Below are 25,399 nucleotides of genomic sequence, written 5' to 3' on the forward strand. Positions count from 1 at the left end.
GCGGGGTCGAAAGAATCCCTGGTTTTCCCAGCGCGACTGAGGCTTTTCCTTCTCGGAACTCCGAGAGCCAACGCTAAGGGGCACCAGAGGCTCGGGTTGCCGCGGCTGCCACCCGGGCAGCCTGATGGCCCGCTGCTGTGGAAGTCCTGGGCTATAGCAAAACCCCGCTCGGTGGGGGCTGGGGCACAGGCCTTCGGAGCGGGAGTCCCGGGAGCTTGGGGTGCTGCAGGCTGGAGGGGGAATCCCCCGAGGTCAGGGTGTCGAACTCGAAACTCTGCGCTGGGCAGTGAGCCTTGGTAGCCGAGGTCTTACTAGTTTTTCCTAAGACTCTATGAGGCCACTTCTAATCTCCTTCTACTTTATGAAAAATGTCGCTGTCCTATATACAGCTAAAGATGTCGATGCGCGCACATATCCCTTCCGTATACTAAAATCATTTAAGATGATTTGATGCACGGGAAGCTGTTGATCTCTAGTTGTCTAGGGATCCTGAGGCACATGCAGAGGGATCAGATGTCACCTCCTCCACCTCCGCCAGCCAATTCATGTTCACTCCCATGCCCCCAACCTTTCATTTGAAGTCGACTATTCTTTAGTTAAGGAGGTGACACCCAGACCCTCGCCCCGCTAGAAGCCTCTAACCACCCGCCGGCAACTCGGACTTTTTCCGGAGTCAGAGAGGGAGCGGGAGATGCTGAAGAAATTTGCAGGCATCCTCAACCTTGCAGTCCGCATTCTGACTTTATCCAGTGATAACAGTAAGAAAAAACCCAAAACGTGGGGAGGGGTGTGCGGAAGGGAAAGCGCGAGCGTCCGAGCGCAGCAGTGCAGGCCCCCCCACCCGCGCCGGACCCCGGCGTCCTCGCCCCCCTTCTCCGCCCCGGCCGAGCCCCGTGCCAATGCGCCAGGATGGAGACATCTCGGCGCGGGAGGAGATGACGCAAAACCCAGCGCTCCCCCCCAAAAAAGTGTTTCTCCAGGACGAAGATGGCGGCAACTTAGCCGGGGACTGAAGATGACTGTGGCTCTCCGGAGGCCCAGCCCCGGCGATTCGGCCCCGAGGTCTGGGGGAGGCGGCGTCAGCAGTCGGAGCCCGGCGGCGGCTGCGCCCGCGGGCAGACCTGCGGCGGCGGCGGCGGCAGCGGCAGTTGGAGCGCGGGGTGGGGGGTGGGGGGGAGGGAGAGCCCTGCCGGCGGCGGCGGCCCAGGCTCCGGACTCGCGGAGAGAGAGCGAGAAGTAGGAGCAGGAGGAGGAGGAGAGGAGGGAGCTGGGGAGGCGCTCTGGTCGCCGCCAGCGGGCAGCGGAGACGCGGCATGCCCCCGGCGGGCGAGAGAGGGCTGTCCTCGGCGGGGCCATGGGGACGCGCGCCCTGACAGTGCCTGGGTGAGAGGGGCAGCGCCAGCCACTCCGCCGCCTCCACCATCACCTCCTGCACTCCGCTCACCGCCGGCCGCCAGCCCCAGCCTCCGACTGTCTCTCCCCCCTCCCTCCCTCCCTCTCCGCCTCTCTCTCTGCATTATTGTTTCCCACTCTACAGAGGATGGGGTCGGCTGATGATTAGGTCGGAAGCAAGTCATATCTTCCTCCAAAGCCTGGTAATATTTATGTAGGCAAAACGAGAGAGAGAGAGAGAAGAGGGAGAGAGAAAGAGGGAGAGAGGGAGAGGGAGAGGGAGAGAGAAGAAACGGGAGGAGGGGATAAGGAAATTAAACCCTTTAAGTCAATGCATATCGTGGTGACACCGGCACAGGAGCCCTCACGGTGGAGTCGGCCAGGGCTGTGCGTTCCCAAAATATGACCAGGGGTGCTTGGATGTGTCGGCAGTATGACGACGGGTTAAAAATCTGGTTGGCGGCACCCCGGGAGAACGAGAAACCGTTCATCGATTCAGAGAGGGCTCAGAAATGGCGACTGTCTCTGGCATCTCTCTTGTTTTTCACAGTCCTGCTCTCTGATCACTTGTGGTTCTGCGCCGAGGCCAAGCTGACCCGGACCCGGGACAAGGAGCAGCAGCAGCAGCAGCAGCGGCAGCAGCGGCAGCGGCAGCAGCAGCAGCAGCGGCAGCGGCAGCAGGAGCCCTCCTGGCCCGCGCTCCTGGCGAGCATGGGGGAGTCCTCGCCCGCCGCCCAGGCGCACAGACTCCTCGCCGCCTCCTCGTCCCCCACCCTGCCCCCCTCCCCGGGAGACGGCGGCGGCGGCAAGGGCAGCCGAGGCAGAAACAGCCGGGGCAAGGCTCTTATTCTGGGCAACTCTGCCAAGCCCGTGTGGCGCCTGGAGACCTGTTACCCCCAGGGCGCCTCCTCGGGCCAGTGCTTCACGGTGGAGAGCGCGGACGCCGTGTGCGCCAGGAACTGGAGTCGGGGGGTGGCGGCCACGGGGGAGGAGCAGCAGGTGAGGGGCACGCATCCAACTCCGCTCTGGAACTTGTCGGATTTTTACCTTTCATTTTGTAATTCCTACACACTTTGGGAGTTGTTCTCGGGGTTGTCCAGTCCCAACACTTTGAACTGTAGTCTGGATGTGGTGCTCAAGGAGGGCGGTGAGATGACCACTTGCAGGCAGTGCGTCGAGGCTTACCAAGACTACGACCACCACGCTCAGGAGAAATACGAAGAGTTTGAAAGCGTGCTCCATAAGTACTTACAATCGGAGGAGTACTCGGTGAAATCGTGTCCTGAGGACTGTAAGGTAGGAACAGTGGATTTTCCCCATCCTTGTGCTTTTATATCCGTGTGTGTTTGGTTGAGGCGTCTTCTAGAGTGTTAAAATGTTTTTTGGACTCTGGTTTTTTTGTTACTTCACCGTTGTTTTTGTGGTTATAAGAGCTTGACTTGCTGCTTGATTTGGGACTATCCCGTGGATTGCTGGTGGACTGGTGCCTTCTTCTGGGATCCTGGGAAGGTCAGGAAGACCCTGGTCTTCTGAGATAATAAAGCCAGTGCTATGGAGTTGGTTCAAACTCTGTTGCCTTTTTTTTTTTTTTTTTTTTAATGGAATTTGAGTGAAGCTTGTTAGGGAGACAGGGATGGGATTGCATACTGATGACTGCAGCGAAAATGAGAATAGTCTGAGACAGGCATGTATGGTCTGGCTTATGGGCCTTACACATGAGCTCTCTGATTGTGACATCATTAAGCTGGTTGGCCGAAGGGACAAGAGAAAGTGTTTGTGGCTGTTTATGTAGGAAGAACTAAAAAAGTGTTTTACTTGTTTTACAGGGGTAGTTCTGGCCATTTGGAAAGTCTGTGGGCCTACCTAAGCGTATTTACTCACATAAGTTTCCTGTTTTCTCTTAGGAACTTGTATAATTATTGATCGGAGACTCATTATGAGTAGAAAGCTTTAATTAAGTATCTGGTGATAACTGATCAATGTTAGATTTTTTATCAGCCACCTTATGTAATTAGCTTGAATTTTCAGGATGCTCTCCAGTGGTACTAATTGGCAAATGCTTGATCTATGAATGAAAAATACTGAACTCATTAATAACGTATATTACCTTTAACTCCTTCCTATTAATATAATAATGGCTATAATCCTTGCTGATTCACAAAGAAGTGTATGCAAGTTTTTTAAGAAATGGCTAATGCAACCATGGGCGCTTGTCCTAGTAGAAGTGTTGCTGTCCGTGGTGCTGAAATTTGCTCAAGAGCTCTGTTGAAGATGAAGATACTGCAGTGACCTTTTAGTAGGGAAGAAATGATGACAGAATCTCAGTAAGCCTTAATGTTTTGTTCCAAAGGTATTTTCTTAAAGAGTGCAATAAAATAGTATTGCTTTTCAAAATAAATAACACACCACATTCTCTCTCTCTACCTTTCTCTTCATTACTTCCCCAGCCTCTCCACAGGAAGACAGCAAATGTCCCTTTTTGGCCTCACTTGCTTTGTACCCAGAAAGCGTAATCAAGGGCAGTATGGATCAAAAGATTCTGTGATGCTTTCACAAGAGAGCTGGCCTAAGGGATACCTACTTAAAATGAACATAGTTCAAGGACTGTATTTTAGTTTGGATTGATTAGTTGTGCTTTTGACAACTAAGCTAAACTAAAACTAAACTTGTTTTGCCAACATTCTTTAAGACCAGAAACATATCTTCTTTGCAAATAATAATATTGCATATACAACATTAATTTAGAATGCTGCTTCATTAGATAAATGGATTTTAAAAGTTTTTTACATATTTTTCTTAACCATACCCCGTAAGTCATGCCTGGGAATTAAACTTAATCTTAATGGTAGAAGTTAATAATGAATGACTAGTGTATTTATTGCAGTTATTTATTTTGACAAGGTACGTTGCATCAGAATTGCAAGGAAACTGACGTGCCTGCTAATTCTACTACTAATAAAAAGCTTGCAAAGGTTTCAGTATATTTATGTTTAAAAGTGATCCCTTGTAATAATCTGAATTTGCTTGCTTCCTTGAATGTAAACTCTCATAGAAATTTCTAGTAATTCCAATTTGTATAGTTTCAGTATTTAAATGATAGTCTACATTGTCAATATGCTAGAGCATATTTTCAAATAAGTCTGTCAAATATGTTTTTGTTTAAATATTCAAGTTTTAAATATGTATAAATGTATATTTTCCTCTTGACCTGAAATCATCATCAACTTTATACTTATATCATCATAGCTATAAGGTACAGTGTAGGTTAAATTAATGTGTAATGTTATGAACTACTTCTGGGTTGTGTTCTCATATAAAGTAGTAGTTGTTAGCTGTATACACAAAGGCATATTATAAAAATCTGAACTCCTTTTTAGAAACATTTCTTCACACTGAAAAGTAAACACAGACATTTGAGTTTTTCATCTCCACAACACAGGATTTATTACTTGTGATGCCTTGTAGCTATTTCTTGGTTGTTTGTTTGTCAGCTGGAAACACTTGAAACATTTATTCCACGATAACTGTTCTCACACAGCTTCAGATTTTAGGTGCCAGGGGTTGGAGGGGGGCAGTGTTAGGTGTTCTTGGTTGATAACTCACAAATCTGTTGATTAGCTCCTGAGCTTAATATACAGCTTCTTTATGATTCTGCAAAACCACAAACACATCCACATACCAAGTATATTACACATGGCTTAGAATGCTACTTGTAGTCTTTGAAGAATGTGTCTGAGTTTCTTTCTGAACATTTTTACTTATTTCAAACATACTTATAATTATGAAATGATGACTGTCTTCAGGAGCAATGTTCAAGATATACAGTCTGTGCAGAATTTTCCATATTGAAAGTAAATGCATTATATTTCTGGAATTGGTAATATATTCATGAAAAAATCCAATTTAATAGTTTATTAGTGTATTTATAAATTTATGGACAGGAGAATATATGCAATAATATTAGCTGTACAAATTAGTAGAATCCATATTTGAGGAGCAATATATTAACTTTGTTATATATAATTAAATGATTAATATAGTGATTTCTGACTTTTAAAAGTGAGGTCATGTTATTACCCTCTAGTTTTATAATCTCCCCCATTAAAAAAAATGCCACATTCCATATACGTATAAAATTAAAATGGATTAAATTTAATTTTTATTTAACTTGATTTAAAGGGCTTTTGGCCCATTATACTGAAAACAAAACAAAACAAAACAAAAAACACCTTAATATTGATCTAATCCAATCATGTTGTCTTGGGCCCGTAGTAGTTGGAGATCAAATATAGCTTGGATTTTCTTTAGCGAACCTTTGTTTGCAACATATAATAGAAATCATTTGCACCCAGGAATATTTTTTAATATTCATAGAAATAGCTGGTTTAATTTTTAAAGTAAATATACACTTTTATCAGGGAAGTAAATTATAGTAAAATAAAGAACAAGAACTTCTGCATGTATCATTTAGACTATAGCATTCAAGCTGCTATATTACATAAATCAAGTTGCAAAAATTTGACAGTAATTCTTCTCTGGATTTTGCAGTGTTATTCAAACTAATGTTTTTGACATACAATAAGAATCTGAAAACCTTCAAATTGGCTGGTAATATTAAAAAATACACTATTCTAAGCTACAGAATTACATATGTATATTATTAACATGCCTGAATTTTTGCTTAAATATGCCATTCTTTACCTCCTAAGCATTCTTGAAATTACATATTACAAAACTGGGATATGTAGGGAATATAAACTTCTATGTTACAGTTAAACTTTTGTTAATGATAGTTTTATTGACTTACTATTCCTTAAGACAGATGGTCAGGGAAAGTGGGTGTGAGATTAGATTCTAACATAAATCACTGCATCATCTGTATTTTAGTTCTCTCCGAATAGATTCTAATCTTTATACTATCAAGAATGTATGCATTCTTACATTTTTATATTATAATTTTGTATTAAAGCGAATTATATTGCCTATTTTTATTTAACAGACAATGACTAAAAGAATACTCTGCCAGTGTTCGGCATATATAACAATCGTGATACTCAGGGCTTTCTGTATTGTTTGCAGAAATGACTCAGAAACATTAACCAGTTTGAGGACACAGAATTTGGGTTACATAATGTGCAAGTTAAAAAAAAGGCATTTTTAAGTCCTTATTTATTTTGATGTCATATACTATAGATTCTTAAAAATAGTTTTTATAAGGAAATAAAATATCTAACAATTCTTTCCACTTAAATATTGAATCTAAAATATTATTTTGCTCTTACTTGATTAAGTGCTGTTGTACATATTATGACACTGTCCAGAGTGTGGAATACGTCTGCAAATAGATCTCTTTTATATTATACCACTGTGTTATTTTTAAATCATATTTTTATAGTTGAATTGCTTCTCTGTAAAATCAAACAGTCTAACCTTCAGATGATCACATTAACCATTAATAAGGCCATTTATAGTATCAAAGCCACTTTCATAACTGTTTTTATAACCCAGATTTTCATTTTCATATTTTTGCTCCATATATAACTACTGATTTATGATATGTGTTTTATTTTTATCTTAATTTTATTCTATTTTTATCAAATTTTATCTTAATATTATATGCTGTTGCTTTATAGACCAAAGAATGATTATTCTTTTTTAACTTTGGACTTGTAACTGGGTCAAATTAGTAGCTATATAGGGCATAACCACAAAGTTTTAATAATTGCTGTTATACCTTGGTTTTAACCACTTTAATTAGATGAGATTGGTGTCTGCATATGCAAGGTGAATTAAAATATGGAGGAAAGGAAATCAAATAATTTTCTCAGTCTCATGCTCCCCCACAAATAAATTATAATCCATTAAGATATATTTTCATACTAGATTGAATATAAAAGAACAAATATACGGATAACTGTTTGAAACACAGTACTATTTTGGTTTGAATTATCTGACCTATTGCTTTCATTTCAATTCCCAGTTTCCTTTTTAATCTTAATCTTCTAAGTTGACCTCACATTGACTAGGCTCCAGTCATGTTGTTGTGTGCTTTCTACTGATTTACACTTAAAAGATATTTCTTCGATATCAGTAAACATTTACTCTAGATCAGTGGCCTTGGGGTCACATTAGAATATCCTGGGAATCTTTGAAGACACCCGCAGCCCCAGGAGATTCTGATTTCATTGGTCTGGCTTGTGTCATGAGCTTGGGATTTTCCAGTTTCCCTGGTGATGTGCAGCCCAGGTTGAGAACCACTGTTCTAGTTGAGTGCCAAGCAAAGTGGAAAGACCTTTTAGCTCCTGGGCCTCAGTAATTAGTACATAATAACCTCATTTGTTCAACTGATGATAAAGCAACTTAAATTTTTTTTAAGTGGTAAAGGCAGTAGGTAGGACACAGCCAGAGAGCAGGGGAGCAAATAGGTAGTGACTGGGCTGAGGAAGTAGATGAGAAGTGAACCAACTGGGTGCAAAGTTTAAGGAATGTACCAGGAGAGAACATGGAGAGAAGGAGAAGGATGCATAGAGGACCAGAGTCAAGGATGGGCCTCTTGGCTGTGGATTTTCTGTCTTTTAGCCAGAACTGTCATTATACTAGTCTTCACTAATACGCTGAGCACATGAATGCAGAAATTGGATGATTGTCTCTGTGAGACTTATCAACTATTTGATTAGAGGAGCCTCAGCCTCTTTATTTTTGTCTCTAATTTTAGATTATATAAATGGCTAAAATTTAGAATTTTTCAAAAGTATGGGTTGGTTTTAAGAGAAAACATTTTGGCTTTTCATAGTATTTCACATAGTTCGGGTTTATTCTTCACCTGTTCACTTTATTAAACCTAGGAAATTACTAATCCTTTTTTACTTTTCTTTTAACATTGTAATGATGAGCCATGTTTCCTTTTTTATTTATTTCTGTCATACTGGAATAACTAGTTGATATTCATACAGTGTTTTGAAGATACAAGTTGCTAAGTAGGCACAGAATACTACCTAATTTAGGAATTCATTTTAGAGGGATCTTATCATTGTTCTCTTTTGAAGTGATTATAACATAGTCATATTTTTTAAAAGTTTAGATTACAAGATGCTGTGAAACACTAAATTTAAGTTTTACCTTAAATTAATAAGCAATTAAACCTTATAATCCAAATCATGAAATTCTAGTAGTAAAATGTTTTAATTTACTCTGATTCTTTAAAACTGGAAACAAGAGTTAACATCTGCCTTTCTTTGGTAATAAATAGTTAATGATTTATACTATGTATTGTAGTAGAATGCATGAAAATATTTTACTTCTTGGGTGTTTAAAATGTTAAAAGGTAATAGTTGATTTTTCCCCTCCCTTGGTAGTCTGTTTCTAAACACATTTATTTAAAAAGAAAAGTTGTAGATGTTACCACAGATGGTAAAAAGAAAAATATCCTGCAAATAATACAAGTTTACTATGTGTTTAAATAGTGTTATCGATCTTAGCAGCAGCAGTAGTGTATCTACATGTGTGCGTGACGGGTGAATGCAATAATTACTTCTTTGGAAATACTTAGGGATTTTATATGTCAGCTGCTCTGCCCTGCTTGAGAAGGAAATTGGGCTCTGCTCAAAACTCTGAGTCTTCACCCCTTGGTCTCCTCTTCTTCCTGTCAGTGTGCCTTCTTGCTGTCATCTGGCTGAATCCTCTCCTCGTGTCTGGAAGCTTCACTTGCAGGGCCTGTGTCCCATGGGAAACCCGAAGTTCAGAAGTCTTACTTCTCTGCATCTCTACTGACATCAAAAATGATCAGTCTCTTTCCTACTGAACTATCACTGACTTAGTTTCTTTGAAAAGAAAACTGAACTAAGATTTAAATGGATGATCATGACAATGTGTTATTAGTTTTCTAAGAAAGTGAGTTGAATCACTCAGAAATTTAAGTGCTGGAATGAGCTTCAGTAGTAGCTAACAAGCTTTAGAGTTTATTAGAAGTCAGAAACTAGTCTATTTCATTTAATCGTCACGTCATCTTTATGAGGTAAGTACTATCACATATTTTACAGATGAGTAAAGCGAGGACATAAAGTTAACAGTTCCAAGGTCAAATAGCTGGTAGTGTTAAAGATCAAGTTCACTTCCTCACTTGATCGTTATTTTCTTTTTCCCCTTCGTTATGATCATTACAATCATACCAAAGAGTGAAGAGATAAGTATAATAAATCCACAAATAGATTTAACACCTATTAAAAACCTCACCATATATACTTCTTTTTATTTTTAATTTATCATTAAAAACGTGTTATAGATGATACAGAAAGCTAAGATGACAGAAATTTTGGAGCCCTAGACAGCTGGAATGAATGGCCAGGAATTCCTGGTTCATCATTGCAAGTCTTAGAGGGAGATATGAATATGAATAAATGGTATGACGATCAGCAGAGCACTTAGACTTCTGCTTTCCTTTTTAGAGTGGAGCAGAGAAAGGATAAATACACAGCTTTGGAGGGAAGGAAGTGAACTTTGGAAATCTGTGGTAGTTCCTACGCTGAACTCATCTTAGATAAGATACAATCACTTTCTGTTTATAAATTTTAAACAACAGTCCAATTTTTACCATATTGTTTTAAAAGATATTGAGTTTATTAGTTGAGAATTGTGTACACATTGCCTGACATCTATAACACTTAGGAATCTTAACATTTATCTAACCTTTATTAGCTTCTTATAAGCCTTATCTCCAAATATAGTCACATTGAGGGTCAGGGCTTCAACGTTTGAGGGTCAGGGCTTCAGCGTATGAATTTTGGGGGACATAGTTCCACTCATACGTTGAGTAAGGTATATGGCAAGGGCTGTAGGAAATACCTTGGAAAGATGGTCGTGCTCAGTTGTGAAGAACCATGTATCCCGTGCCAAGTCTTTCTGAACTTCATTCTCTGTGTGATAAAATATCAGAGAGGAATTTTAATCAAGTGATTTACTTGGGATGGTTTGTTTTTCTCAAAACTTAGCCCTGGCAGCAATATGACGATAGGTTGGAGGAGGGTGAAGTGATGTCAGAAACTAAATTTTAAATTATGCTTAATTTCAATTAGTCTTAATTTAAATAGCGCCATGTGGCTAGTGGCTACCATGATGGACAGAAAATTCTAAATGACTATGATGGCTATGGAAGTGGAGAAGAAAGCAAGATTCAAGAGACTTTTCTGAGTTCAAATTTACCAGTTACTGTGTAGAGGAAGGATTTGAATATTACTCATCCATAAAAAGAAATGAAATTGAGTTATTTTTAGTGAGGTGGATGGACCTAGAGACTATCATACTGAGTGAAGTAAGTCAGAAAGAGAAAAACAAATACTGTATGTTAACACATCCGTATGGAATCTAAAAAAAGAAGAAAAAAAAAGGTTCTGAAGAAACTAGGGGCAGGATAGGAATAAAAACACAGACGTAGAGAATGGACTTGAGGACACGGGGGGGGAAGGGTAAGCTGGGACGAAATGAGAGAGTGGCATGGACATATATACACTACCAAATGTAAAATAGATAGCTAGTGGGAAGCAGCTGCATAGCACAGGGAGATCAGCTTGGTGCTTTGTGTCCACCTAGAGGGGTGGGGTAGGGAGGGTGGAAGAGAGACGCAAGAGGGAGGAGATGTGGGGATGTATGTATACGTATAGCTGATTCACTTTGTTATACAGCAGAAACTAACACACCATTGTAAAGCAATTATACTCCAATAAAGACGTTAAAAAAAACATGCAAGGGAAAAAAAAACTTTATAAAAGGTGAGACTCTGGATGTGGATACATCTAATGAGATAGGAAATACAGGAGGAAGAACACGTTGGGATTGAGACTGGTGAAAGAAACAGGAGTCCATTTTTGGAGATAATGACATCAGATGTCCAGTAGATAGTATACCATGTAAGTAGGGCCTTTGGGTGTGAAGTTTACTCTCTGCGCCTCATGTAGTTTGATCCAGGAAGCTGTGGGCAGAGATTAGATGATTTAACAAAACAGATTACTTGGAGAGAATGTCAAAGATGAATTCTGAGCAAGAGCAATATTAAAGGGCTTGGGCAGAAAAGGAACCAAGAATAGAGACTGAAAAAACAAGAAATGAGAGTGAAAATGGGGGAATGAGAACAGAAGAGAGAATGGAGGAGGGAGGGGGAGAGGCAGAGGTAGAAGGGAAGGAGAGAGAAAATCATTAGAATGTGATGATCTGAACAATACAGGGCAGCATTTTAAGAAAGATAAAGAGTCAGTCAAGAGTGTCTTATGTTGCAGAAAGAACATATAGGATGAAGCCTAGAGATAGGTCACTGCATTTGGCAATTAAGTCTTATTGACCTTACAAGAGTAGTTTCATAGAATGGTGGAAGACGTGTCAAATTGTGATGGATTAAGGAATGAGTTGGAGTTGAGGAAATAAGAACTAGTCCAAACTATTCTTCATTAAGCTCAGCAGTGAAAAGAAAAAGAAAATGAAATAGGTGGGAAGATGAGAGTTTAAAGAAAGAAATATGTTATGATGAGATAAACATCAGAATCTTTGTAGCTTTTGATCTAGGACCCAGATGGGAGTATGATATTGAAAGTACCACTTTCAGAAAAAAGTTAGTGAAGGCACCAGATCCCAAAGAAGAGATAACAGGCTCTGATCTGTTGCTTACTCTTGGGGAGGAGGGAGGTTTTATCTTGTACATTGTGCTGTGCATCTAAGATCCTTTGTTTTGTTGTTTATATTTTAAATAGGAACAATGCTTTAATTTCAGGATTTCAGACAATAAGCACAATTATTATCTTGAATATGCTTAAATAAAGTAGAATATTCATTTTCAAATAGTATAAAATAGTTACTGGCTGTAAATATGAGACCATAAATAATTATATCATGTGTGTTACTGCAAACTACTTTCTTTAGGAATGTGCTGCCCTGGGGTTCAATGACATATTTAGAGAGTCCATGGAATTAAATATGGCTATCTTATTATACATTTTCTTAAAAAATATTGATGTGTTTGATAGAAAGTTCTAAAAATAGAAATTAACTTTAAAAAAATAGAAATTAATTTTAAACCTAATAGAGAAGTATAGTAAAATGCTTAAAAGAAGTATTGAGGAAGACTGGGTTCAACTCCAAGTTTCATCACTTATTAGTTATATGACATCATCCAACTTAAAATAGGGATTCTAGCATCTCTTTAGTAAGACAGTTATGGGAAGAAATCAAGAGACTCCCATGCAGATTAAAGTACCTAACCTAGGGCTTGATGATGCCCAATAAATGGTAGCATTTCATTAAAACAGAAGCCATGGGAAAATCAGTAAAATTGCTTCACTTGAGATCTCATATAAGTTTTCTGGTAAAGACCACTTACTTACGAGAGTTTTATAAGCAGACTTTGCATTCTGCACGGTAAAATTCTCAGTTTTATTACATCTACATTCCTTCTGCTTCTCTAGAAAGGTGACTAGTGGTGATTCTTTAGAATGAAACAGAAAACAGAAATTCAGCTAGGGTGAAAATGGTTCATTCCTAAAGCTTGACTTTTTTCCCCCTGTTATTTCAGATTAAAAATTAACATGTGCTGGGTTGTAGACCGCGTGGATCCTCTTAGACTGCTGCAAAGGGACTTGAGCCCCTTTGTGTACAAACCTTTTGGGGAGGACAAGCGGAGAAACCATTGTAATGACTCTCCATCTCCTGAAAACCTCTGGGTGAAAATAATCTTGGGGGAAATTCTTTGTTATGTAGTCTGTCAGGCATTGCAAAGTCTCATGTGCCTCCAAGTTTCATTTTAAATTTTGGGGCCCTTTGCTCTACCCACTAGCTACCTGGCTTTGTGTTTTGTTTTGGTTGTCCCTGTTATTTTCTGCTCTTCCCCCCAGAACTTATGCACTCAGCCATACTTAGTAATTTTATTGATTGGGGAGGGAGAGGAAGTAGAGTAGAAGATTGCCTCGGCATTTGAACTAGAGCTAGCAGACAAGGCAAACATGGCAGGTGCCAAGATATGCAAGACTGTATGGGCTAGAATCAAAGACTGTAAGCTGTGCTCCATGAATGGGAACATTATTGCCCTGAGAAAGAGAAGACGCAGGGAGACATAGCAAGGTTCTTTAATTTGATAAAAATTGTCATGTGGAAGGGGAGTCTTATTATCTAGTACTTAGTTTTGGTCTAGGGGTAAGAATGAGGCTCTGTAAGCAGGTGTTTTAGAAATATCTCTCCTCTGCATAAGAGAGAATGTTCTGTTAAAGGATAAAATGGAACAATCTGTCTGGAGAAATCAGGTGCACATTGCTACAGAAGATGTACAAATAGGATGGGAGCTATCTGCCATGACCCTAGAGGGCATCTTACCTAGGTGTTGCAGGTTGGCCAGAAGATTTTAAATATTCTGTCTAACATCCTTTGGCATAAAATGAGGCACCCAGAAGTGATAGCTTTGCACAGTGAGATTGCACTATATTCTTTGCCTAACACCTTGCTCATAGTAATAGTTCTTTGCTTTTAAAAAAGGAAGTCTTGACGACTTCAACTTTAAATTATTTCTCTGGTTCCCATTCATATTGTTGTCAACCTGGATAATTTTTAAAAAGACAGAATCGAATACATGTGCTTATCCTGAAGAAATATAGAAATTGAGCTGTACTAATCTCTAAGTAAATTTTTTGTTATTGCTGATAACAAGAATAAATACTCATTCTTCTCTCCTAATCACAAACACATCAGTCACTTTTATAAACTCTCAAATGACCTTTTGAGCAAAGCAAGACTCGACAACATGGTCAGATCTGAAGGGAAGTGGGTGCGGCCATCCTCCGTTGGTCTTGCAGCACTTCTTGTCACACGTAGATTCACCCCACATACAGTTTCTGTGGGGACATTATCACTAGTAATTAAAATCACTGTATAAAATTCCCATTCTTGTGGAATTGTGCACATTATGTTTTTAAAATAAACAAGTTCTACACGATAACTTTAGCATCCTTATCTTATTTAATCCCCACGACAATCCACCATTATGGGCAAAATTAGCTTTCTTCAACAAATGGGTTAACTAAGGCTTAGAGAAGGTAAGAAATGTGCCAAAGTTCTCACAGGCAAGTGTGGCATAGACAACTCAAACCAGTAACATCTGGCTCTTAATCTCATGGCCCTGACTTAACTATTATAATATCCTGTTCACTCTGTCACAAATCACTGCTCACGTCTAGTTTTTAAAAAAATTTTTTAGGGGGAGAATGTGGGTGGGTGACAGCAGCAGTGGATAGAATATAAAGTTCTTTGGCACATGAAAGAAAATGTAACTCACTTCATCCAATTTTTCTATTGCAGCAGCTTGGTGTAGGAAAAGAGCATGGGTCTAAAAGTCAGAAACACCTAGATTCAAATGGCTGTTCCATGAGTCCTGTAAGATGGGGATACTTATATATCCAGGCTGAGGAGTCACTGAGACAAGAAACAGAGCAAGTGTGTAATAAAATGTAGCTGGCGAGGGAGTTCCCTGGTGGCCTAATGGTTAGGATTCCGGGCTTTCACTGCCATGGCTCGGGTTCAGTCCCTGGTTGGGGAACTGAGATCCCACAAGCCGTGAGGCCAAAAGAAAAAAAAAATGTAGCTGGCAGGTAGAGTTGTCATCTTTTCAGTCCAAGCTACTCTGAGAAGAGAGGGTGGCGTCACACTGCAAGGCATACTCTGCTCTCTTTACTGTAAGACACTGAGCTGGTAGAAAACATTGACAAGTTTGTCCTTCTAATCCAGTTGTTGGTTTCTGATCAGAGCTGTCCTAGTGTAGAGATCTTGGATTTAGTTTCCATAGAGGCATTTAAAAAGGCACTGGTGACATATTTAATCTTGGGAGTCACTGTGACTCTAGATAAGCAGTGAGAGACTGTCTGAAGAGAAGCAAGTGTTTTTAAAAAGGTAAATCTGAATCCTAAGCTATTTAAAAACAGAATCTCTCCTTCGGCATAGTGAAGACTGCGCTGGTCACTATGGGCCATTGGGCAAGGAGGTGTGGCCCCCCCCACACACACCCACCCACCCCCGCCCCCGTGTGCTTTTCGAGGCAGTGGCTTCAATGCAAAGCCCAGCTGAAATAATGGGAAAAAAGACTACATGCAAATGCAAATGATCTTGCTGTCAGTGGAGCTGTGGGTCTTTGTACCTGACTGCTTTTGTAGAGGGTTGGCAGAGAAATGGCAGATTTCAGGTATGTTCTGTTTGTCCTAAGGATTTCTAAATATATATTGAAATTTTAAGAGTCTCTTATGAAAAAATGAATCCTTTCCTATCATTTCAGTTTAGACTTTTTCTTTTTTTCTTTTTGCGGTACGCGGGGCCTCTCACTGTTGTGGCCTCTCCCGCTGCGGAGCACAGGCTCCAGATGCGCACGCTCAGCGGCCATGGCTCACGGGCCCAGCCGCTCCGCGGCATGTGGGTTCTTCCCCAACCGGGGCACGAACCCGTGTCCCCTGCATCGGCAGGCGGACTCTCAACCACTGCGCCACCAGGGAAGCCCAGTTTAGACTTTTTAAACTAAATGTTCATTTTTATTCAATGTATCTGAAAATTCCAGTAGGATGGAATTCAAGTCTGAGTAAACAAAATCCTTGTCAACATAGTTTGCTTCATTGACGAATATAGATTATTTTCAACTGTCGTAGTTATAACTGCTCAACCACGGACTTGATTTCTCTATTCGATTGACTGGCTCTTCAAGGTTATTAAAATAATTGATTCAGTCTTTAGGTACTTGATATTTTTTGTTCTTATGACTTAATGGATAAAACAGGCCAATAAAATAGCACTTTGTATGTGCTATTTCACCTACAAGGAGTCAAACCAGCTATTTATCTTTTTTTTTTTTGGCAAAAGCAAGCATATTAAAAGAGTACCCAGTACCCAGACTCTTATTTGTTTATTTAGTCTTTGAGGAATAAATTTCTCATTTCCAAATAACTTCAAAAATCCATATGAATATTTATGTATTAAATTTGTAATTTTACATTTCATACATTATATTAAGTGCTTGAACTTTTCATAACAAAAATCTAAAATGGTTCCCCAAATACAGTGGGGTTGATTTTTGATGGTTCTCAATTATTTCATAAAGGTAGAGATTTTAAAAGGCCCTACATACAGGAGTAATTCTTAACATGGACGAAGAGTTCGGGCTTTGCCCCAGTCGCACTGTCCAGACAGGCAGCACCTCAAAAGTGCATGACTGAGAGTTCACTGATCACTTGGTTCACTGTTACAGCTTCTCCAGTATTATACTCCAATTGGATGGATGTTTAAGTTTCTCACAGTATACGCTTTAAACAGATAAATGCAAAAGCTAAGCAGTGCAAATTTGCATCTTTAACAACTTGATTACATTAATAAACTGAAAACTATATAGCTAAGGGAACCTAACGATTTACTTTTTTTTTTTCAAATCAAGACTAGATTTTGTAGTAGGTGACCTGTAGAAAAGTTAACTCATGATAGATATTGTTTAGGGAAAAACATTCTTTCTTCATCCAAATATATTAATTTATCTTAATGGCCGGACATTTGACATACATGGGACCAGATGAAGGTGCTGCAGATAGACCGAGGGAAACACACAATGATTAATCAGAGTCCCCATTTCCTACCTGTGATCGATTGTCATGAATTTACTTTTGTCTGTGTAACGTTGTCTCCATTCTGGGCTATTTTCTACGGCCTTGAGCCTATTCCTCTTCTACTGTTCTGGGTTTTTTTTTTGTTTTTGTTTTTTTTCCCTACCGTGACAATATATGATGCATTTAATGTGGTAAATTATTAAAGAGAATTTCCCAAGGGGCTGTTCAACTCAGTTCCTCTGACTTCTCCAATTAATGGTGAAGGGCCATTCTCATGGCTGCTGGTCGATGCTTGTTGTGGAATGAGCAGGTGAATCATAGGGACCAAAGAAGTGTCAGCACTGAAGAGAACACATGCATTTTCTCAGAATGATCACAGTGATTATTTGCAAAGGATATGATAATTGCCATCCAGATGTATTAAAGGATGCTTCATAAAGAACATTTTAATAACTTAATTTGTGATCATTGCCTCTGGGAATGCACTTTGTCATACAATTTTTGTGTGCTCTATAGGAAAAAAACAGTATAAGGACAAATGAATATTTCTTTCTAAAAATAGATCTTTAGTGGAAGCTGTTCTTAGATAATTTGAGCACTATTATTATATGGCAATAGTAATTTAGGTACTGAGATAAAAGATATCCCACAGTGCACCTAGTTAAAAAAGGAATAAATAATCAGATGCTTCATCATGTGTGACTCTCATATGGACGTGAAAAAAATGTAAGAAATTTATATATAAACAGCGTGTTTACTAAAGCAAGAGGAGGAAAGAATGTGAGGGAAAATCAAAGAGAATATTTGATTTTATTTTTCTAGGTACATGTTTATGAGAACAAGATTAAAAGGTATGTAAATCTCTTAATCTGAAAGCTCTTGTGTTCATAATCTGCTGCTGAAAAAAAAAAACCCAACAACTTGGTAACAAATTTTTCTTTTCACATGGTCTCACTTTCAGCCTATAAATGAAAATTAGATTTCATTCAGAGATTTGAAATCAGGGCAGTGTTGCAATTTCAACCTGAAATTGTTCCTTCTAACTTGCTTATGAGAAGTTCATTGTTTCCTTCTTAAAAAGACAGTTGGCCCTAAGTCAAATAATTACAAAATACCAATTTTATAAAATACGGTGCTTGATATCTTTGTTGCTGAACAACAGATCTTTTTATATGTTAAATATAAACCCAGTATTTTATTTCTACATGCTTCTTTATGGGTAATTATGGGTTTGAAAAGTAATAAACAGCAGTGTAATTATTCCATAGCTTGCAGTGGGGATGTGTGTTTCCTTAATCTGACCACTTAAAGAAAGAAGTAGCTATTCATCTCTGAACCTTCCCAGAAAAGCAATTTTTAAAAAAATTCAATGTTTTTTTTCCAAATTTAGAAGACTTTAGAAAAATATATCACTGTTTGGTTCTGCTGATTAGTTTATGACGTTTAAGAGACTGGAAAGATATTATAACTTTACAATGGTGATTTCATCTGTGAAATCACCTGGACAGGTCAGATAGTTCCAAAAATTCAAATAACCCACAGAGAAATGTTTTAAAATATCACTTTCCACTTAAGGAGAGTGTTGTGACATTTGCAGCTTACTTTGATATGGTTTAGGCAGAAAATATAAATGTAATTATGGAAACATTTGCCAAATCTAGGTTATGGTTATATGAGTGTTTAGTTATTAGTCTTTCAACTTTTCTATATGTTTAAATTTTTTCATAATTAAAAAGTTTTTTAAAAGCAAATCAATGGCCTACAGGGAGGAAAATGTTCACTACTTTGGGGGTTGTTTTTTGTTTTTTTGTTCATTTGTTTGAAAAGCAAAAAAAAACCTCAAGCTGCTTCACTTCAACCCAATTAAAAAGAAGTCGAATATAATATCATCTCATTTTTGAAATTACTTATGAAAACTGGCAACCACTCTGTTGAATAAAATGTTTAGTAAATTACTGAAAAAACTGATGGGTTCTTTCCTTCGTGATGGTTGTTTGCCTCTTCCTATTCTACCCGACGTTTAGATAATGCCACTTGCTCCTGATTATACCGTGCCTAGTTTTCTTTCTTGATTTCTGGTCTTTAATTCTTCCCAGAATATTCCAGATAAATTGAATGTGAAAATTTGTTCAAATGATGTTTAGAATATTCCAAAGATATGGCTAGTAGGTGGATGATACAAGAGGTGATGATTTTAACATGTGAGTGAAAATGTAACTGTTTTTTCCTAAAGAACAGTTAAAAACTCTGTGGCTGAGAGAGAATATCATAATAATCACCCACTTGAAAACAATTAAAGTTATAAATGCAGAGTAAATTATTCAATTTCAAGTGGACTAGTTCACTATAGTTCCTTACTTTTAAAAAATCAAAACATGAGGATTTCAACTGAATATTCCAGATAACACAGCCTTAAAATTAGTCTTCCCTCAAAAATTTCAGCAGATATATTTGGTACTTTATTTATTTGGACAGTTATACTAATTTCCATTTAACTTGCCACATATGGACACACAGTGAAACACATTAGTATAACCCAGTGAAAGAAGTAAGAAGTGGACTCTGCTATATATCTTTCCATGACACCGTTCATATGCAGCCTCAAACTGAATCTTTTCAGTTGTATTGTACACAGCTTGCTCATAGGCATTGTTAATCTGCTTAACATCATACATGTCAAAACTTCCCAGATGATGAATTGGGCGCAAGAGTCAATGCATGAATATTGGCTACTAAATGAATTAAATGAACTGGCAGGAGAAAATGTCATAAGAACAACTTCAAGAAACTGCTTAGCAGCATTGCTAACCAGAGAGGGAAAGAATACAGTAAGGTACATGAGGCCACATAGGTTTCTTTTGTTTCAATTTTCATTAGTTTTACTCAATGGAACCTCTAACCTAATGGAGAATCAATCATTCAGCAAGCTGTTATTGAACACTGTCCTATTATCTGTTGCATAACAAACCACTGAAATGTAGTATAAAACAACAACTATTTTATTACAGTCTAGGATTCTGTGGATCAGGAAATCAGACATGGCGTAATGGGGGAAGCTTTTCTGTCCTCCAGAGTATCTGGTGCTTTGAGAAGATTTGAAGGGCTCAAGGTGCCTTAAATGGCTGGGCATTGGGCTCATCTGGAGACTTTACTCACATGTATGGCACCTGGCCTGGGACAGTTCAAAGGCTGGACTCAGTTGAGACTCTCTATGAGAAAGCCTACCCATGGCCTTTCTATGTGGCTTGGGCTTCCTTACTGTATCGTGGTCTTGGGTTCACTGACTGCCTTAAAGAACAGCCCAAAGCTTCAAGAATGCATGTCCCAGCAAACAAGGAAGAAACTGCATAACCTTTTATCACCTGCCTTGGAAGTCGCAGAGCATCACTTCTGCCCTGGTCTTTTGAATAAAGCAGTCACAAGCATGCCCAGATTCAGAGAGAGGACATGCTCGCACCTCTCAGTTGTAGAAGCATCGAAGAATCATGACAATGTTTTTTAACCAACACAAGCTCATTTTCTTCTTTCTTTTCTTCTTTACCAGTGATTAGACAAAAAATATGAATAAGACAGAACTCCTAGCTTTAAGAGTAGTCTCAAAATCTAGCAGGAGAAACAAATGGACTAGTACATATGTACAAAATCAATATTATGGACGTATCATGTAAATCATCCACATGTTGCTAGAAATTGTCTTCAAGCTAATGTTTTCAGTGATTTCCTACTTTCTTTCTTTCCAATAATCTGTAATCTTTGAAAATCAAGACTGCATCTATACCATAGCAATGTAATAGAAAACAAATATAAGATAATTATTAAGAGCTTTAATTAAAAGTCTTGTGCCCTTTGTTTACTTTTATGCAAAATGGGGATAATTATCAGACCTACTTCAGATAATTACATAACTTGGTCTATCACTAACACTAGGTGCTAACTGTGAACTATTATGATCTTAACAGAGAGGAAAATTGTCCTCCAACTTTGGGCATAGCTTTGCTGCCTACCCACGAATCAAATTAAAATTAAAAAGTAAAATTTATATTTACAAAGACAGAGAAGTAGATTTTCATCAATTATTTTCCCTATACTTGGGTTGTTGACTGATCAACAAACTTTCTTCAAATCAGATGACCAAAGCAGTCACTGTAGAATTAAAGGCCAGAAATAAAGAAAGAAAGCCAGGCACACGGTATAATCAGGAGCAAGTGGCATTATCTAAATGTTGGGTAGAATAGGAAGAGGCAAACAATCATCATGAAGGAAAGAACCAATCAGTTTTATGAGTAATTTGCTAAACATTTTATTCGACAGAGTGGTTGCCAGTTTTCATGGGTAATTTCAAAAATGAGATGTTATATTCGACTTCTTTTTAAAGTTTAGATTGAAGTGAAGGAGCTTGAGGTTTTTTTTTTCATTTTTTGCTTTGCAAACAAATGAAAAAAAAACAACCCCCAAAGCAGAGAATTCCATTGTATTAGTTATCTATTGCTCTGTAACAAATTACCACAAATGTAGAGATTTAAAACAATGTATGTTTATTATCTCACAATATCTGTGGGTCAGAGTCTGGCATGGCTTTGATATGTCCTCACCAAGGCTACAATCAATGTGTGGGCCAGGGCTGGGGTCTCGATTGAGTCTTTACTAGGGAAAGATCAGGTTCCAAACCCACACGATTGTTGGTAGAATTCATGCCTTGCAGACTGTGGAACTGAGGACCTGGGATACTTACTGCCCATTGGCTGGATGCTGGCTGCCCTGGGTTCTTTGCCAAGTGGCCCTCCCTAGGGTTGCTCACAACCTGACATCTTGCTTCTTGAAAGACAGCAAGGGGGAAGCTTTCTCAGCAAGACGAATGTTACAGTCTTTTGTAATGTCATCATGAAAATGACAACCATCACCTTTGCCCTGTTGTATTCTTTGGAAGCAAGTCCTCAAGGGGAGGAGGCTACCCGAGGACATGAAGACCAGGACAATGAATTGTGGACACATTAGAGACTGTTTGCACATCCATTACTGTTAAAGGTCCTTCAAAGATATTATTCTTTAGATAAGCAGAGACAATTTCATGTATTTTTAAATCATCTCAGGCAAGATACATCTTCATTTTTGTTTTGTCACTAAGTCAATGTTTGATAAATATTTAACTATTAATGTAGGATTTCATCAGCATTATTAAGTACAAATGTGTTTTATTGCAGGGACATATGTAAGTAAAATTTTATTAGGCTTGATTCTGCCTAGAGGAAATGAAATTTTAATTAAAGAAATTGAAAGTGGTCATTTTCAAGCCTTCTTATTTCTTCCAAAATTGCTTTTTGTGTAAAGTCAACATTGTAAAGCAACTATACTCCAATAAAAATTTTTTAAAAATTGTAATTTAAATTTTCTTTGTAATATTTTTTAAAATTTAAGAGATTTGCTATAATTATAGAATGATAAATGTCACATAATTGCTTTAGATGAATACAGTCCGTTTCCTAAAATGTATTTTTAGGGTAAATTAATGAATTTTAGAACCTGTAGTTTCTAAGTGGTGACCTGTAATTCCATAATAAGATTGACTTGTCTAGACCAGTAGAGTAATTGCATATGCCTATTTAGTCATCTATATAAATCTCATTTGTCTGGAATGCTGACCATAATGCTGAATTCAGATTAAAGTTTTCAGCAGTGGGATTTGAAATAAACTTGAAGGCACTTTAGGGCAGCTGCCTTTATGAATAGAGGTCTGGAAATGATCTCTCTTCAACTATTCTGATCCAACTAGAATACTTATTTCTTTTTACCATTCTGGAATGGCAGATATTCTTCTAGGAGCTGCTTTTTTTTGTCATTAGTCCTGCATCCTCATTAAAGTTCAAATTCTGCATACCTAACACTGCTATACATTTACTTGAGTAAAATGGTTTTCCATTTCTTGCTTACTGTATGGTCTTTTTTTAGGGAGAGGAAAAATATACCTGGGGTAGGATTGGGAGTATTGAGTCAGACTTGGAAGGTGAGAAGGCTGTATCAATCAGGATAGGTCAGGGCTTCCCTGGTGGCACAGTGGTTGAGAGTCCGCCTGCTGATGCAGGGAACGCGGGTTCATGCCCCGGTCTGGGAAGATCCCACAAGCCGTGGAGCGGCTGGGCCCGTGAGCCATGGCCGCTGAGCCTGCGCATCCAGAGCCTGTGCTCCACAACGGGAGAGGCCACAACAGTGAGAGGCCCGTGTACTGAAAAAAAAAAAAAAATCAGGATAGGTCAGGTTATGGTGAATTAATAAACATCCCCAAATGTCAGTGACTTACAACAATAACATCTACGAAAGATTTCTTTCTTGCTAACAATATATGTCGTTGTGGATTGGCAGTGCCTCTGTTATACATTTTCAATCCAGAGTTCAGTCTGACAGAACAGTTGCTGTTTAGAACATTGTCAGTCTTGTGGCAGAAGGAAAGGAGACAGGGTACCATAATCTGGCTCATAAAAGTCCAGCTCAAAAGTGAAACATACCACTTACAGCTACATTTTACTGACTGAAGCAAGTCACACTACCACTCTTGTGTTCAACAGAGTAGAGAGGAAACTAGGGTGTTTGTCAGGTGGTGATACAGTCTACCAGAGATAGTAAGGATAAAATGCAGAGAATCTGGGCTCAAAGAAGATATATTTTTATATTTCAGGACTTTGCTTATGGTTGGTACTTTTTAATGTATTTTAAAAAAATTGTATATTAAATCCAACTCTGCCATTATCTTCCAAGTTTTTTTCAGGAAAGTGTTCCAAAGATTACCTTATTAGTGGCATCCTTTAGGATGGTATGATAATGGAGATAAAGTTAACATAACGGATAGATGAGACTTTTCCATATGTCATTTTAAAATGTAAGTAGTTTGAAGGCAAATTCTAACTTTCTGGGGAGTGGGAGAAGTAGAGTGGGGATATGTGTAGAGCATTGTTTTGGAGTCCTCTCCCGAAAAGCACAGGAGTTAAAGGAATCCCAAGGTTTAAAAGGGTATTCTCAGTTACATTTCCCCATTTATATCACTGTGGTTTTATGAAGTTAAATTATCTAAATAGATATGCTTAGTATTGAAGAATGTTTAGTATTGAAAATGGAAAACACATTTTGGAGATAGTGCTCTAATTTCTGGATTTATACTCATTGAGGAACTGGTATGGTTTTGTGTGGAGGAGCAATTAGATTGGCGCTTGGGCAAACAGGGTAGGGTTAAGGTTACCACCGTTCTGCCTGCCTCAGCTTGCACCCATTCTTTGTCATCAGGTATCCCTGTGTCACTGCACAGACCAGACCTTTTGGTTGTTTAAAGAAGCTGAAGTGGGTCACTATTTGGAAAATGAGTCCAAACATATACCACCCGATAGCATCATCTTTGTATTTAAAGGAGAGAAAGGAGTTAACAGTCCTTCATCTGGACTTGGGTCATGCCAAAGTGATAAAAGAAACTAGTACAAAATTAAGAATTTAAAAAAGTATTTCTGGATTTTCCTTTTGCCATAAATGGAATCATCTTCTTGGACATTCTGAACTTTTAAACTACATATAAGTTGTTAATTTTTCATATGCATAATTATTGACTTAGAATTAATGTGCTATGTAAAATTAGCTCCAGGTCTTTATTATTTATCCTTTCAGCACAGTTGGTACATAATTATTCACTAACTATTTGTTGAATGGATATATCCATTTGGAGAAAATCTAGTTTTAATTCCATAATCATAAAAAAGTGGGGTAGCCAAATCTGCTGTGACTCCCAGAAACATGTATCCTTACGCTACACTCTTAAAATCAGGCAGAATTTAACTACGGTCTTTTTCTGCATGGTTTTTAGGTGAAGTCATGTTGGATCAGAGTGTCAAAATCTTGTTTGAATTAGGAAAAAAGAAGTTAAGCAAACCCATGTCTTCATTTCAAAGTATATTCATTCTATTGTCAAACTATCAGTGGTTGCTGGATTTCTTCAAATCAAAGCATGATTCATATAATTACTGTATTATGATTAGCTTTATTAAAGGACTGAAGGTATTTTAATGGTTTGTGATGAATGAAAAGAAGATGGAGTATGAAGAACTCGTCTGCAGTGAGAACTGCTGAATGTTGAATTCAGTTATAGTTATTGTTGAATATTCTTTAAATAAGATTGAATCCAGAGGCAAGACATTTTGTTCCTCAAAAAAAACCCCACTGAAGTACATTTTAAGAATGACCTACATAGTAATGAATTTTCAAATTCTTATTAACATCCTGCAAAAAAAAGAGAGAGACAGAGAAGGAACTCTGGCATAATTACTTTGGCTTTTAAGTTTAAATTGATGCTCAAATTCATTTTAAGTTTTCTTCTGGTCACTTCATAAGATTCTCTTGTATAATTATTGATTTTATAGATTTTCTTTAAA

General features: G+C 38.3%; 1 protein-coding gene across 1 annotated transcript in view; it reads left to right on the forward strand.

Annotated features, from left to right (window-relative positions):
* The first annotated feature begins 1,599 nt into the window (after positions 1–1,599).
* Positions 1,600–25,399, forward strand: part of NALF1 (NALCN channel auxiliary factor 1) — a 576,338-nt gene continuing 552,538 nt past the window's right edge. Inside the window, exon 1 of the mRNA XM_027115855.1 lies at positions 1,600–2,688. Coding sequence (XP_026971656.1) covers positions 1,795–2,688 — 894 coding nt within the window. The 5' untranslated portion in view covers positions 1,600–1,794. The remainder of the gene's footprint in view (positions 2,689–25,399) is intronic.

The sequence above is a fragment of the Aethalodelphis obliquidens genome, unplaced genomic scaffold (genome assembly GCF_003676395.1).
Source record: "Aethalodelphis obliquidens isolate GAN/ISIS:26980383/991018 unplaced genomic scaffold, ASM367639v1 scaffold15, whole genome shotgun sequence".
Classification (NCBI taxonomy): domain Eukaryota; kingdom Metazoa; phylum Chordata; class Mammalia; order Artiodactyla; family Delphinidae; genus Aethalodelphis; species Aethalodelphis obliquidens.